General features: G+C 42.6%; 1 protein-coding gene across 6 annotated transcripts in view; it reads right to left on the reverse strand.

The window, feature by feature from the left end:
• Positions 1–398: 398 nt before the first annotated feature.
• BAG6 (BAG cochaperone 6) overlaps positions 399–16150 on the reverse strand; it is a 2260316-nt gene continuing 2244564 nt past the window's right edge. For all 6 annotated transcript variants that reach the window (XM_044083264.1, XM_044083261.1, XM_044083265.1 and 3 more), the window contains one exon: positions 399–2145. In XM_044083264.1, coding sequence (XP_043939199.1) covers positions 2050–2145 — 96 coding nt within the window. In that variant the 3' untranslated portion in view covers positions 399–2049. The remainder of the gene's footprint in view (positions 2146–16150) is intronic.

A 16150-nucleotide genomic window follows, 5' to 3' on the forward strand; every position in this document is an offset into this window, starting at 1 on the left:
CAGTCATGGTATTCAAACCCAAAAGACTTGGAAAAATTAAGCAGAGAAAATCCAATGGTTATGAGTTCGAACATCTGTAGCAATGAAGGTGTCAAAGAAGCAGACTTGCATCGCATCATCCAGGGTGCTAACATTCTCACTACAATCACTAATGGAAGCCATTGAAACACATCTGGGCTTTTATTCTATATAAAAAGGAAAGGCATACCTGTTGTGCTGAACCTGAAGGCAAATGGACATGCTGACAAATCCAAAAATCTTGTCACTTTTTGCTGGAGTCCCACAAACCAGCTCATATGAGCCCTCTGTTGATGACATTATAGTGGCTATCCTTACTTTTGACACAGCAGCACATACTGATAGAAAACACAGCTCTGAAGAATGAGATTTACCATATCTAGAACTGACATACTTTTATTCTGATGATGATGGTACATTGTTCCTGCAATAACTATCCATTAACATGCATCGCATCTCTTTCTTCTTTCAATATGGGAAGAAATGAAAATAGTCATCTCCTTCTTTACATCATCCTGGATTTTTTTTTTTTTTGTGAAACTTGTAATGTTTGTGGTCCAAGCCCAGCATATACACATAAATAGCTCATCTCATACCTTTCAACTGTCTAGAGTTTTGCCTCATATTCTTGGTCTATTCCTCATAACATCTGTGACTTTCTGGCAAATTACTGAGGATTAAAGTCACTAAATAATGTCAAATGTTTAAGTTTCAGTTTCATTCAGAAAATGCACAGTAATGCAAACCTGTTATTCTACCAACTCTCAAAGTTTATAACAGCAATAATTAAAATCAGTCTCTGATTTTAGGCTTTTGCACCCTTGAATTATTTTTAGATTTGTCTAGACTTCTTGCATGAAGCTGTTGATAGGAATCTGTCTTGAAAAGGTGTTTAATGCCACACATTACTTGTAAAACAATGGCCTAGGCACTAATCTTAAACAAAATGTGGATAATTGTTTCAATGGCAATGTATAGGAAAGGACGACGACTTATTTGACAACAAGAAAAACAGCAACAAAGTCAAAATTTCAGTAAAGCTAAGCAATTTTCTAAGTGAGCAAAATACTCCCTGTAAAAGCAGGGGACAAAAAAAACGGAGAATAAAGAAGAGCAGTACTCTTTCCCTTGAACATGAAGCAATAATTACCAAAAGTAATGACCTCACTGAAAACTGACAATAAAAAAGCCAAAAGAGTTCAACAAAAGCCTTCAGATTAATTCCTTGATGGTATTTCCAAAATTTCAGCAAAAAAAAAAAAAATTTCAAATTATAAAACATTTCTGAAACCAAAGACTAACTGTAACATATGGCACTTGCACTCCAACTCCTGATAGTTTATTTACAGAAACCAGCAAAATTTCATAATCAGCAATCTTAATGTTGTTCATAGTTACAAAGCTCATGGGTTGAAAGGAGAATAAGTAAAAGTTCAATCAAATGGGAGCTGAAGTATGACACATCAGCAGTGTGTGGGCTGAAAAACCATTAGTCAAGAGTGGGATGTAGATGCACAGCAGTTTCGTTACCCTGACTTCTCATTTTCTGGGCGGAACTTTTTTTTTTTGCAGCAAAGCTGCAATTATGCCTCAGCAAACATTCCAAAATGATTTCCCATTGCTGAGACAAACAGTAGTAGTATTTGGATGCTGAAAACAGTCAAGCAGCTATAAAGTTTTTGCAAAATACAATATCATAATTTTATCTGTGTAGACTTCCAGTGAAAAGGTGCAGGCACCATGCAACATCTAAGGGTATTATGCTGTTTGATAACCAGCAACTCACTGTTTTTAAACTAGTCATACCAAAGCAAAGGTGAGGTTAGAGAGAAGGATTACAGTTTTTTTTCTGCAAGTAAACTTGGCGGATGCACCACTGCCAATTTTGTATCATGTTAATGTGTACATTCATAAATACAGCATAAAAGGAACAACTTGTTTCTCCAACCATCACACTTCCTTCAGGTTTCAAGTCCAAAGCAGATACTGTAGGCTTAAAGTCATAAAACTCTGTGTAGGGGTGGGGTGATGCTAAGAATTTTGCTCAAAGACTCTATGCGTGTTAGGAAATCTCTGTGCACTGTAGTCAGGATCTTCCTTGATCTTCTTCTGTATGTCCAACTTAACCTTAAATTAAAATAAATAAAAACAGTATTAGATTTAATAATTCATATGGTGCATTAAGATGACTTCATTCCCCCTAATAACGTTACAAAGTTCTCACAAAGTCATATAATTTCACTTTTTCTAATAGCTTAGCACCTCTTAGATATATGGTCAGCAAACCTCAATGCATATTTCACAAAGCAAACAAGTTACCATGATTTCTGCTCTTAAGTACTGTTCCTCATTCAGTTCCAATTCTTGTTTATTGGGAACAGGTGTCAAAACTGTGTGCAATGTGGGAGGGTGGCAACAACTATGTAGGAGATATCTCTCTGCACAGGAATGTATCTTCACGATCATGCCAACTGTTTCAGAAGATGATGGGGCCGACTAAAGAACCTGAGTTGTGCCACAGATGGGAGACTACTGTTTCCACTATTACACACAAATGTGGTACATGGGTATAGATGAAATCAGGTGAGAAACAGTATTTCACAGAGAGATGGCTACCAAGAGAATTAGAAGTTTTCATCACCTTCCCTGGATATCACCATCCTTTGGTTCCTAACTCTTGAAGAAGTATCAGGTTTGCATCTACAGGAATAAGGCAGGCATCAAAAAAGTAGTCACCCAGGTGAATTTTCCTACACTGTCAAGGAAACTGACACCATGCAAGGAAAGGCTAGTTACACCTCACTGTCATCCCATCTTCAGGGTTGCAACATTCAGTTGGTAATCACCTGCAGCAATCTTTGCCTGCAAATGGAAGGTACTCTGCTAAACCATTACCAGCATTTTCCTTCCTGACTGCACAATCATTACCATCACTAGACTTGTCACAAATAAAGAGGGGAGAAACCCAATTTTCCAGTTATTTCCCTAAAAGTGATAAAACCAAGGAAGCCTTCCCTTGTGAAAGGCTTGTAAACAAGGAAAAAAGGGCACTACAAAGGAGGCTGGTGGGTAGGTTGATGCCATTCTGAGTGATTTGTATAACATTTACCATTCATCTACACCACAAGAGAGAGTCAAGGCATATGTGTTGCTACTAGACTTACTCAAACTGTACAATACTGACAGGAAACCAGACCATGAGTCACTGTGAGCAATGCTAAGGTACTAAATATTTAAGGAACATCCCATCACTTTCTTTCAGGCACTTAATAACTTATAGAATAGCTTACTATATACACATTTAAATAAGTGTGTGTGTGTCTGTGTGTATGTGTATATATATATATATATAAATTTTCTTTTCATGTATAATTTTTTACAATGTTAACATTCATCTACAAGTCACTAAAATTAGAACACTATAAACAGTTCACACTTAAACATTCAAAATTCTACACAGCAGACACTCCTAAAAAGGAAGGTATCTGACGGATCTCTTAAAAGAGGCTTCTGATTTAGATACCCAACTAGGGAAAGTAGTAGGTTTCAAAGGACTGGGACAAAATATGCAAAGGAAAGCCTGCCAGATGTCCCAAACCAAACCCTTTAAAAGTAAGCAGTCCCTATAAGAAACTTGAGCTGCCCCTACAGAGATACAGGGACTCAGCAGGTCTTTTAAACAGACAGGACCCAAAATGTACTAGGCTCAGAAGGTGACAGCAGGAATCTAAAATACACACCTAGCCAAAACTGGAAGCCAACACAAACAATGCAGCAAAGGCATCGTACATCAGTCTTAAGGAGTACCCATCAACACCCTTGTAGAAGAATTATGCACGCACCAAAGACATGCCCAAATGTACACAGAATTATAGTAGCTAAGACTGGAAAGAATCAAAATACATATTACTGCTCCATGGTCTAAAGGTGAAAGGTAGCACTTGATCCAGCTACAGTCTTTAGATGGAAAAAATGTGTCTTGACTGATACTTGCGCCTTCAGAGACTATGTCAAGAATAATGTTCAGATGCTGAATGCAAGAGACAAATTTCACATTGTCCCCTTCATATGTGGTCTGTCTTATCAACCCTGGGAATTACAGGCCTATTAGTCTCAATAGTATTAATTTTCTGGCTCCAAAAAAATATTACATCTGAACAATAAATGATATAGGTAACCTTATACCTCTGGATACACACCAGTTTGGCTTTGTGAAAGACAAATCATGCCTGCTCAACCTGGTTAAGCTTTGTGAATGCATTGCTGAGGCTCTGGGTATGGGGCATACAGTCCACGCTTCTTAACTGGACCTTGCCAAGTGCTTTGACATTATCACCAATATTGGGATTACTGACAAAATCTCCCAGCTCAACAGTAACCCATACAAAGTTCAGTGGATCACCAACTGGCCTTATAACAGAACTCATTCTTTTAATGTCAAGGGTGTTTGCTCTAGACAGAAAAGTGTCACTGATGGCGTTCCACAGGAATAAGTCCTTGCTCCCCACCACTCCCTTTGGCACATATATTTCTATGATATGAAAGTGGATTACCAATGGACTATGGTTAACCAAGTTTGCTGACAATTACAAATTGGGGGTAGTTACCAAATCCCATTCAGATGTACACACTTTCTGGCAAAGGCTAGAGTAAACAAATGCTTGGTATGTTAATCATGAGTGTAACCTCAATGCCAAGAAATGCAGCATTAGTTTTCTTTGGTAACTCTGGCATCACTACTATTCCCCCCTTAGATAATGTTCCACTTAAATCTGGCACAATCAGGAATTTGGGTACTGATGTTGTTAGCCACACTTTTTGGCAAACATATCTCACTAATTATTAAAAAATCCTTCTATCTTGCAAAACTTATCCTTTGCAATTATCTCTCAAGATTTAGAAAAGTTATAGTCCCACTTTATTCCTCCTTTATTAGGCTCATTATCGAAGGTAATACTTCATTTGGCTTGTGCCTTACTAAGATCTCAGGTCTTAAGTACACTTAGCTACTATGAGACACTAAAAAACACCATCCCCATACAGAGTGTCATACAGACTGCTGCTGGGTGATCTCTGTTTAGCCTCTTATGCTGTGAGTGACCACACACACTCCTTCACCTAAAAATAACAAGTGGCAAAGCAAACATCTGCTTTAGAGTCTAAATGTATACTGCCACACTGCTATTTCTGTGGTGTAGAGAGATAAAGCCCTATAGCCTAGGTGACAAAAGGATTCACTAGTGGCTAGGGTTTCTGATATGCTGAGAAGTGGATGAAGGGTGTGTACTTGGGTACACCCCACAGCTGATCCTTAGAGGAGAGGGCTTATAGGAGATGGTGGGGTTGTAAGCCGATTTGCTGTGGAGTTGTGATGATATGCCAGCACATCTGGCTCTGAAAGTATGAATGCATATAAGGGGAGGAGAAAGTTAGGGCATGGGAAAACTCTCCTTAGTAAGATGCAATCCTAGATGTCAAGATCTCATTACTAGTCCACAGCATTAACAGGAGTTAGCTCAGGGGAAGAAAGGAGAGCCTGGTAGACCTGACTGATGATGGGAGGCCCGGGTTACACCCAATGCTCAGCTGTAAGGAGTCAAAAAAAGAGAAAAATATATACTGCCACAGCAACACTTGATGGCATGACAGGTGCCTAAACCAACACATTCCCAGTTTCTAGAAAAGGCTGCCTAAACCAACACATTCCCAGTTTCTAGAAAAGGCTACCCTTACATATCAAGCAGCATACTTCTCTGGAAACCTTTAACTCACTCTGAATGCCTTTGATGGATGATCACAAATTTTCACCAGGGATATGTAGGGAAAATCTTCTTAAGATGGACATTTTTAAAAACCAGCCAGTAAAGGGTGATGTGGCTGAGCCTTTCGATGTTCTCCTTGGCCATAAGCTTAATAAGAACTTATGAACCTATACCTAATTAATGGAGAGAACAGAGGAACATTACACAGTAGCATGGTTCCATGCACCAGCACTGCTTCGGCCATAACTGGATTGAGCTTTAACCTTTTAACTGCTCAGTATCTTTAGATAGTCTGTGCCCAGAAGACTGGCTGTTTTTGGCTATGTTTGAACTTTGTATTGAAAAGCCTTTATTCTACAAAATAAAAATGTATTCAAATTTTTTTCAAGGAATGCTACTGGCATAATTGCTTATAAAACAGCACTGAACTGTGCTCTTACAATAAAAGAAAAAGGAATAACTGCAAGTTTAATTTTAACGAAAAAATGTTTTAAATGTTATATGTTGATGTCTCACCATATAGAAACAAATTAAAATATCAATTTTTATACAGAAATACTGCTTTCAGACATGAAATCATGCAAATGTTCTATATGCTTATGACAGCTTTTGTTTGTTTTACTCTACAGAAAAATTGAAAGCTATACACTTATTTTCACATAAATGTAAACTCGGTCAATTTACAAAGGGCATTCTGGCCTGAATTCCACCCTAACTTCACACACAAACACACACACACACTTATAAAATTTTCAGGACAATACCCCACTTTCACTTTGTTTTTCACAACCTAACATCTTTTAAGGAAAACAGACACCAGAATCTCAAATATGGGCATGCCTCTCAGAATATGTAAAATATGCATATTTTACTACAACATATACAAATAATCACAAATATTACTTTAATATAGAAAAGCTATTTTGGGTTTGAATTTCATAACAAACCAATAATATGAGGCAGATACATATTGATTGTGCCAACTTGAATAAATACAAAATATACTTTTATTTTGTAAAATGAATGGCAAAAACAGAGTATCCAAATAGCTATACAAGGCCACTGAAGTCACCTAAGCAATAACGGACCATTTCTCTGTAATTAAGTAGTAGAGTAGTACATTTCTCAGACTAATACATTGTCAACCTCGGCTACAAAATGCGTTCTTACCATAACGTTCCATCTGAGTAGCAGACTTCATTCTTCTGCACATATGGGTATACGGATCTGAGCCAGCAAAACTTTTCAAGCATCAGCTCCGAGCTCCAAGCTCCTCCCTTACCTATATTACATCACTTCCTCCTATCTAGCCCCAGATCGAGTTTGCTGACACTAAATGGCAACATAACCACAATCCTAAACAAGAAAAACCTGAACAGTGAGGGGATGGAGGGAGGGAAGGTGCAGAAGAATGAAGTCTACTACTCAGATGGAACGTTATGGTAAGAACATAACTTCTTTATCTGACGTAGTTGACTTCATTCATTCTGCACATATGGGAAAGAGTCCCCAGCTACTAGTATTCCTGGGAGGCCCCTATGAAAGGATATTTCTGAGCACCGCAGAGCCAAAGGATGCTCTCCCTCTAGAAATAAGATCCAATTTATAATGAGAGATGAATGTGTGCGAATTGGCCCAAGTCGCTGCCGCACAGATATCGTCTAACGGAACTCTTGACTAGAAAGCTGAAGTGGCCATTGCTCTAGTGGAATGAGCCTTCAATACACCAGGAGGAGATAAGCCTTTGTCCTTATAAACCTGTGCAATACAAAGAGTGATCCACCTTGCTAAGGACACTTTCGAAACTGCTTTGCCCAAAAATGGTTTAGAAAAGGAGACAAACAATTGATCCGACTTCCGGAAGGGTTTAGTCCTATGGAGGTAAAAACGAAGCTGTCTATGGCCATCCAATAAATGAAGCTTACGTTCACCTCTATTTTGGAAATTTGGGAAGAAGACTGGCAAATTTATAGACTGATTAATATTGGCTGCTGAGGACACTTTGGGAAGAAAGAAAGGATTCGTACGCAGTGAAACCTTATCCTTGTGGAAAATCAAATAGGGGGCAAGGAGGATAAGGCCTGCAACTCTGAAACTCTCTTGGCAGAAGTGATGGCGACCAAGAAGGCTGTCTTCCACGACAAAAACTTCATGGGAACTGATCCGGCTGGCTCGAAAGGAGGAAAGGTCAAAGCCTGAAGGACTAAAGTCAGACCCCAGGGGGGCACTGCTTCTTTAACTGGAGGTCGCAATAAAAAAGTGCCCTTCAGGAAAGCTTTACACAATTTGGCAGAAGCCAGAGCAACCTTATTTTCACCCACATGAAAATTAGAGATGGCAGCCAGCTGAACCTTGACAGTGGAAGCACTTGTGCCTGATCGAAAAAGATCAACCAGAAAATCCAGTATGACCGGGACGGGGGCTGTAAACGGGTTTAGATTGCGCTGAGACAAATGAAAAACGTCTCCTCTTGCTATTGCAGAGTTTCCTAGTGGAGGCTTTAAGAGAAGCTACCAGAATATTCTTAACAGGGGACGAAAGTCCGGGAGTCCTGATGATCATGGGAACTGGAGCAGCCACGCCGTCAGCTTGAGACTGTCCAGGTTGGGAAGGGGCAAGCTCGACGGGTGAGAGATCAGATCCGGGCATGGATCTAGAGTCCATGGAGGAGCCAACAGGTGAGACCATAGGAAGGGAAACCACACTTGACGTGGCCAGAAGGGAGCTATGAGAATGACTTTGCACTGCAGCCGGCAAGCTCTCTGAAGGAACTTCGGAATAAGAGGTAACGGGGGATAAGCATACAGTAGCCTGGGAGGCCAAGCATGGACCAGAGTGTCCCTGGGGACATCCCCCGTAGGGGGGATCACAGCAAAGAAGTTGCTGCACTTCGCGTTGGAAGGAGACACAAAGTGATCGCAGCAAGGTTGACCCCAAACACGGAAGATCTTCTCGGCCACTGAATGTTTCAGAGACCACTCGTAAGGCAGAAGGATTGCCCTGCTGAGACTGTCCGCTAGAATGCTGGAGCGTCCAGAGATATGCGTTGCTATGAGAAACTGGCTGGTGGATATGGCCCACTCCCAAACCCTCATCCTCGCGACAAAGGTGGTAGGATCGGGTCCCTCCGTGTTTGTTTATATACCAGACTACAGACATGCTGTCTGATTGAATGGCTACCACCCCCGGAGGTAGGACAGGGAGGAAGGCTCTCAGTGCTAAAAGCACTGCCCTCATCTCCAGGACACTGATGTGTAGCTTGGTCTCTGGAGGGGACCACATGCCTTGGACCATTCTTCCCAGGAAGTGCCCCCCCCCACCCGAGCTGGGAAGCGTCCGTAGTCACCGTGGCTTGAGCCGGAGGGGCAAGAAAGCTGCACCTCTTGAAAATGTCCGCTGACTGAAGCCACCACTGGAGTGACGTTCTGCATGTCCGATTGATTCGGATGTGGAAATTCATCGGAAGGTCTAGCCAGGACCATTGAACTGCTAGATTCCACTGAAGGACACTCATGTGAAGACGTGCAAGAGGGAGGATAGAGATTGTGGCTGCCATCGAACCCAGGGCCCTGAGAACATCGGCTGCTGTGACTACCGAGTGATCCAAGATTGCCAATACATGGCGTCTGAGATTTTCTATCCTTTCCGGGGTGAGAAAAATCTTTGACTGAATCGAATCCAACCGTGCCCCGATGAAGTCTATGATCTGAAACGGAGCCAGGTGGGACTTGCTGATATTGATCATGATGCCTAAAGTACAGTTTTGTACCCACCATAAATGTATATGTTCGAGTGTTCACACTGCTGCAGTCATCACACTTGGGTTATCCTGCCGTCAGGCGGTCCCGCAGTTGGCCAGAGTTCCAAAGTCTTGGTCTGGCGTCGGTTGCTGTCACTTCTTCCCTGACGTCAGTGCGTCAGGGGTATATAATATGCATCCAACGCTATTTTCTTCAGTTTTTCTTGTCCCAGATGTCAGGTGCCCCCAAATGGGTAGGCAATACATATTGCTAATCAAAAATATACATATAAAATAAAAACAATACCTTCAGTTAACAGCAAATACACCCCAATGGTTGTATAGGATAGAAGGGTATAAATAAGTCCAGCTAGTTCAGAGGGGATGGAGGGAGGGTAACCTGGACTGCAGCAGTGTGAAAGTACAGTTTTGTACCTACCATAAATGTAGATGTTCGAAGATCCACATTGCTGCAGTCCTTACACTTGGGTAGTCCGCTGTCCTCGGTCGGCCCGAATATCAAAGTATTAGGCTGACGTCGGTCAAGGCGCTTAAGACTGACATCAGGACGTCAGGGTACAAATGCGCATGACCGACGTCATATCCTCAGTCTTTTCTTGCCCCAGATGTCAGAAGACCCTAAAAAGAAAGGTCAAAACCAAAAGACAGCAAAAAACAACCAACCACCCTTGCACTAATCATATGTACAATATATACAATATCCACAATATTCACAACCCAAACCACACAACCGCCTCTAACTACAGAGGGAAGGAGGGAGGTAAATTGGACTGCAGCAATGTGGATCTTCGAACATCTACATTTATGGTAGGTACAAAACTGTACTATGTTCTTCATCTCACATTGCTGCAGTCCTTACACTTGGGTAGAATCCCAAAGCAGAGGTAAGGGAGGATGGCAAAACTATAAAGCAGTAGGAGCTGCCAAAATGCCCTGTAAAATTGCAGTGGCAAAACCAGCCCTAGATTTAGAGTAAAGTGGAAGGTGGTAATGCTTAGTGAAAGTATGCACTGAACTCCAAGCAGCTGCCTCCAAAATATCTTTAGTTGCCACCCCCCTTAAAAAAGCTGTAGAAGTGGCAGTAGCCCTAGTGGAATGAGGCCTAATCCCAGCTGGAATCTCCTTACCATGATGGGAATAACAGAAAGCAATACAAAACCCAATCCACTTAGAAATAGTTTGTTTTGACACAGGCTTGCCCTGAGAACCCAAAGCAAATGAAACAAATAACTGCTGAGACTGCCTGAACCCTTTAGTTCTGCTCAAATAATATCGCAACTGCCTGTGTATATCCAAAGTGTGCAAAATCTTTTCCCCTTTATTTTGCGGGTTTGCATAAAAAGTAGGCAAATGAATAATTTGGTTTAAAGCCACACTAGAAACCACTTTAGTCATAAAGGAAGGATTAGTACTAAAGATACCCTATCCTTATGGAAAATTAAGAAAGGCTCAACCGCCATAAGGGCCTGTAATTCAGAAACCCTTCTCGCAGAGGTAATGGCCAACAAAAAAGCAGTCTTCCATGATAAATATTTCAACTCGGCAATAGCTGCAGGCTCAAAAGGTTGTAGAGTGAGTTTCTCCAACACAAAATTGAGATCCCAAGCAGGAGTAGGAGCTCTTCGTGGGGGTCTTATATTCTTTGCCCCTCTAAGGAATTGCTTAAACAAAGGATGAGAAAACAATGGTGGGTCACAGTCATAGTGAGCAGAAATTGCTGCAGCATGAACCTTAATAGAAGAGAAGGACAAACCTTTGTCCAGTAACTCAGTAAGATATTGAAGAGCCACACTTAAATTAGGCTTAGAAACATCAAATTCCTTTGCTGTACTCCAAAATAAAAATCTCTTCCATTTATCTGCGTACACCTTCCTTGTACTAGGCCTTCTGGCCTCCAAAATAACATTCAAAACTTGCTGTGGAAGCTGAGACCCTCCAGGGTTTAAAACAAAATATGCCAGGCTGTTAGATGAAGAGAGTGAAGTTTGACATTGAGTAAATGACTATTCTCCTGAGACAGCAGGTGTGGAATCGAAGGCAAAAGCCATGGAGGCTCCCGTACCAGACTTCAGTAATGGGTACCAGTGCTGTCGAGGCCAATCTGGAGCTATTAAAATCATCTTTGGCTTGTCCTGTCTGACCTTCAGGAGTACCTTTGGGAGGAGAGGCAGAGGTGGAAAGGCATACACATGAAGATTGCTCCAATTGAATGAAAGAGCATCCACTTTCCAAGCTGTGGGATGAAACCTTTTTGTGCAAAACTTTGGCAGCTGGTAGTTTAGTGGAGAAGCGAACAGATCTATGTCTGGAGTTCCCCATAACACTGTCAATTTCTGAAATACATGAGGATCCAATTTCCACTCGTGGGGATCCATAATTTGTCTGCTCAACACATCTGCTAAGGAGTTCTGTGCTCCCGGCAGAAACCTTGCCTGAAGATTTAGCTGTAAACTGAAAGCAGTCTCCCACAAAATCATTGCTTGTCTGCATAGAGGATAAGAATGTGTTCCCCCTTGCTTGTTGATGTACCACATGACAGTTGTGTTGTCTGTTAGAACCAACACCTGCCCTGGAAGAAGTAAATCCTTGAAAGCTATTAATGCAAATTGGACTGCTAACATCTCCTTCAAGTTGATATGAAGATGTTGGAGTCTGGCAGGCCACGTGTCTTGTACCCACTTTCCATTTAGATGAGCTCCCCAAGCTTTGTCTGAGGCATCTGTCGTTAGAATCTGACTCGCCTCTGGCCGGGTCACAGAGAGTCCCTTGTTTAGGTGACATTCCTGAGCCCACCACAAAAATTCCTTTTGAATGCAAGGTATAATCTGAATGACAGTGTCCATATCTTGGCAGTGCTGTGTCCATACATTTTTGAGATACCACTGTAGCTTCCTCATATGCAGTTTGGCATTGGGAAGCACCAGAATACAAGATGCCATGAACCCCAAGGCTTGAAGGACTGTCCTTGCAGTCAGCCTGGACTGATGAGACAATTGATGGAAGTAAAGAGAAAGATTCTTTTGTTTGTCCGGGGTCAAAAGGCCATCTGGGATGCTGTATTCAGTCTCACACCCAGAAAGCACATGTCCTGAGAGGGTACTAGACTGGACTTTATTTCGCTCACAGAATACCCCAGGCATCTTAGCACTGCTATCACATATTGTAAATGATGAAGAAGTTCGTCCTTTCCTTGGGCCAGAATCAGGCAATCGTCCAAATAAGGATAGATCTGTATTCCTCTTAGCCTGAAGAAAGCTATCACTGGAGCCAGAACCTTCGTGAACACTCTGGGCAGTAGATAAGCCAAAGGGCAATGCAGAGAACTGATAATGAGAAGTCCCAGCCCGAAAACGCAGATACTTCCTGCAACTTAGCCTGATAGGAACATGAAGGTAAGCCTCCTTGAGATCCAGAGTCACCATCCAGTGATCTTTGCCCAGCAGAGGTAAAAGCTGTTGTAACGTCAACATTTTGAACTTGGGAATGTCCAGATAAGTGTTGAGGATAGATAAATCCAAAATTGGTCTCCACGTGTTCCCCTTCTTTGGTACTAGGAACAGGCGAGAATAAAATCCTAGGCCCACTTCTGGCAGAGGAACCGGTTGTATGGCCCCTATTTGAAGCAGCAGAGAAATTTGTTTGTGAGCCTCTAGTCTTTGCTGAGGAGGAACGTCCGGCATGCCTTTGAAAGGAGGCAAGGTATGGAAATAAAACTTGTAACCTTGGTGTATGATATCCAATACCCATCTGTCTTGGGTAATCAAACTCCAATTTTCCTTGAAGAGTGCCAACCTTCCTCCCAAAGGTGCTGCCAGGCAAGAAGGATCTGGCAGCTGAAAAGGTAGGTCATTGGGCCTGTTTACGAAAGGACTGGCCCCTGCCCTCACCCGAAGATTGTGCAGGTGAACTCCCTGTTCTAGGTCTGAAGGAGCTCTGAGCTCTGCCCCTACCACGCCTAGATCTACCCCTAGACTGTGAATCATAAGAAGGGTACGTCCACCCCTTAGCAGGCCAATTCCTACTAAACTGGAGGCTGAACTTGCAAAAATCTTTAACAGCCTGCATAGACTTAGCCTTGTCTTCCATTTTCTTCAAGATTGACTCCACAGGTGAACCAAACAACACATCAGACTGTAAAGGAGCATCCAAAATCCTTGTCTTAACATGGTCAGATAAATTCTGATCCCTCAGCCAGGCGTGCCTGCGAACTGACCCAGTGGCAGCCACCCTAGACGAGGCCTGTACAGCATCAAAACCACATTGTAAAGAATGCTTACCCACCTGTTCAGAGACATGTACCAAATCTTGTAATTCTTTACACTCAATGCCTTCCGCCAGAGCATCTACCTTAGACTTCAATTGAGAAAGAAGATAGTTTTGATATTTCAACATGTGAAACTGGCAATTCAAAGCCCTCATAGCTAAGGTGGAAGAAGTATAGACTTTCTTTCCCCATCTATCCAAAGCTCTGGCCTCTTTATCTGGAGGAACCGGATTTTTACAACAGAGGCCTTGACACCCTTAGGTCCCTGACTAACAGTTTCTGGGTCCGCCCTAGGACTCTTATAAAGATATTTATGAGCCTCAGGCACCCTGTAATACCTATCCGGTTTAACAGGAGCAGGAGGCAAAGAATCAGGATTAAGTGAAGCCTCTGCAAACACATCTTCCACAACATCCAGAACAGGTGGTATAGCCAAAGGCCTATGCTGGGGTAAAAGCAAAATTCCCTAAGCCTTTTCCTGGAATCAGAGAAGTCCTGACCTTCCCACTTAAAATGTTCCCTCATGGAATGAAGAGTCTCTGAAAAAGAAAAATCCTCTGGAGGAGAAGCAGAAGGAGTAATCATCTGCATCAGAATCAGAATAAGGAGAGTACTCCTGCAAGTCTTCAGTCAAGACTCTGAAACATCCGAAGCCTGCTCAAAACTCCCCAACTCTGGTTCCACCCTAGGCCTCTTATCAGGAGGGGCAAAGAACCTCTAATCAAAGTAATTAAATCTTCTGCCATTTTAAGCATGTGCTTCTTGGGCACAGATCCTGTAGAACTAGGAGTGACACCAACAGAAGCTAAACCTGGCCTGCCTCTGGGAGAAGCCTTGGAAACAGAAGGAGAGGGCCTAACCACCCTAGGAAGGGAGGGAGTACAGTAACCTGAGAAGCCCCTTCAGCCTGACCTGCCTCCTGAGAGGCCACATCCTGCAATATCAAAGTCTCCCCCTGGGACTCCAGAGAAGCCTCCGGCGGAACCACCGGTTCCACTGACGCCTCTAAAGAACCGGCTACGGACGACTCTTCTTGCCTGGGTTTAGCTGCTTTGTCTTTGCGCTTCTTCGAAGAAGCGGGCATCGGAGCATCCGACGGCATATTATAATTGCACTGCTTCCCGAAGACCAACCTGGCACAATCTAACCTTCGCTTAATAGTGCGCTTATTGAACCTAGCACAAAAGCGACACCCAACAACGTTGTGCTCAGGCCCCAAACAAGGAATACACAAAGTATGATAGTCCCTATGCGGTATCTGCTTCCCACAAGAAATACAGTTATTCACTTTTTCTGACATCCGGTAAACCACTGAGGCAAGAAAAAACTAAAATATTCCCCAACGGGGTACTTAGCCAACTTTGACTCGGTCTGAAACTCCGAATTCGAAAAATTTCAGAACGCCGAACGGCACTTGCAACGCTGCTTCTGCATCGGACCATGCGGCAAAAAAGACTGAGGATATGACGTCGGTCATGCGCATTTGTACCCTGACGTCCTGATGTCAGTCTTAAGCGCCTTGACCGACGTCAGCCTAATACTTTGATATTCGGGCCGACCGAGGACAGCGGACTACCCAAGTGTAAGGACTGCAGCAATGTGAGATGAAGAACATCACTCGAACATCTACATTTATGGTAGGTACAAAACTGTACTATGTTCATCGTGTTACACTGCTGCAGTCATCACACTTGGGTTGAATCCCAAAGCTAAGGTTGGGTGGCTGATTGATAAAGAGTTAGGATTGGCTAAGAGGCCCTGCAGAACTGCAGTGGCAAATCCTGCTCTGGATTTAGAGTAAAGAGGCAGGTGGTAATGCTTGGTGAAGGCATGCGCTGAACTCCAAGTTGCAGCCTCCAAAATTTCCTTGGTAGGTACTCCTCTGAGAAAGGCTGTTGAAGTGGCTGTTGCCCTGGTGGAATGAGGCCTAATGTTATTAGGGACTGATTTTCCATGCTGTGTGTAGCAGTACCGAATACAGTGTCCTATCCATTAGGATATAGTCTGCTTTGAGATAGCCTTGCCTTGTGATCCTGCAGCATATGCTACAAACAGTTGATCAGTTTTCCTGAAAGCTTTTGTTTTGTCCAAGTAGAAGCGTAGCTGCCTGTGTATGTCCAAAGAATGCAGAAGTTTCTCCCCTTTATTTTGGGGGTTTGGATAAAAAGTAGGCAAATGGATGGTTTGGTTAAGAGCCACACTAGAGACCACCTTTGGCATGAAGGTAGGGTTTGTCCTTAAAGATACCCTGTCCTGATGAAAAATTATAAAAGGTTCCACTGCCATTAATGCCTGTAGCTCTGAGACTCTTCGTGCTGAAGTTACTGCTAGGAGCAGAGCTGTTTT

Source organism: Protopterus annectens, chromosome 9.part0, assembly GCF_019279795.1.
Source record: "Protopterus annectens isolate FY-2018-M chromosome 9.part0, PAN1.0, whole genome shotgun sequence".
Lineage (NCBI taxonomy): Eukaryota > Metazoa > Chordata > Ceratodontiformes > Protopteridae > Protopterus > Protopterus annectens.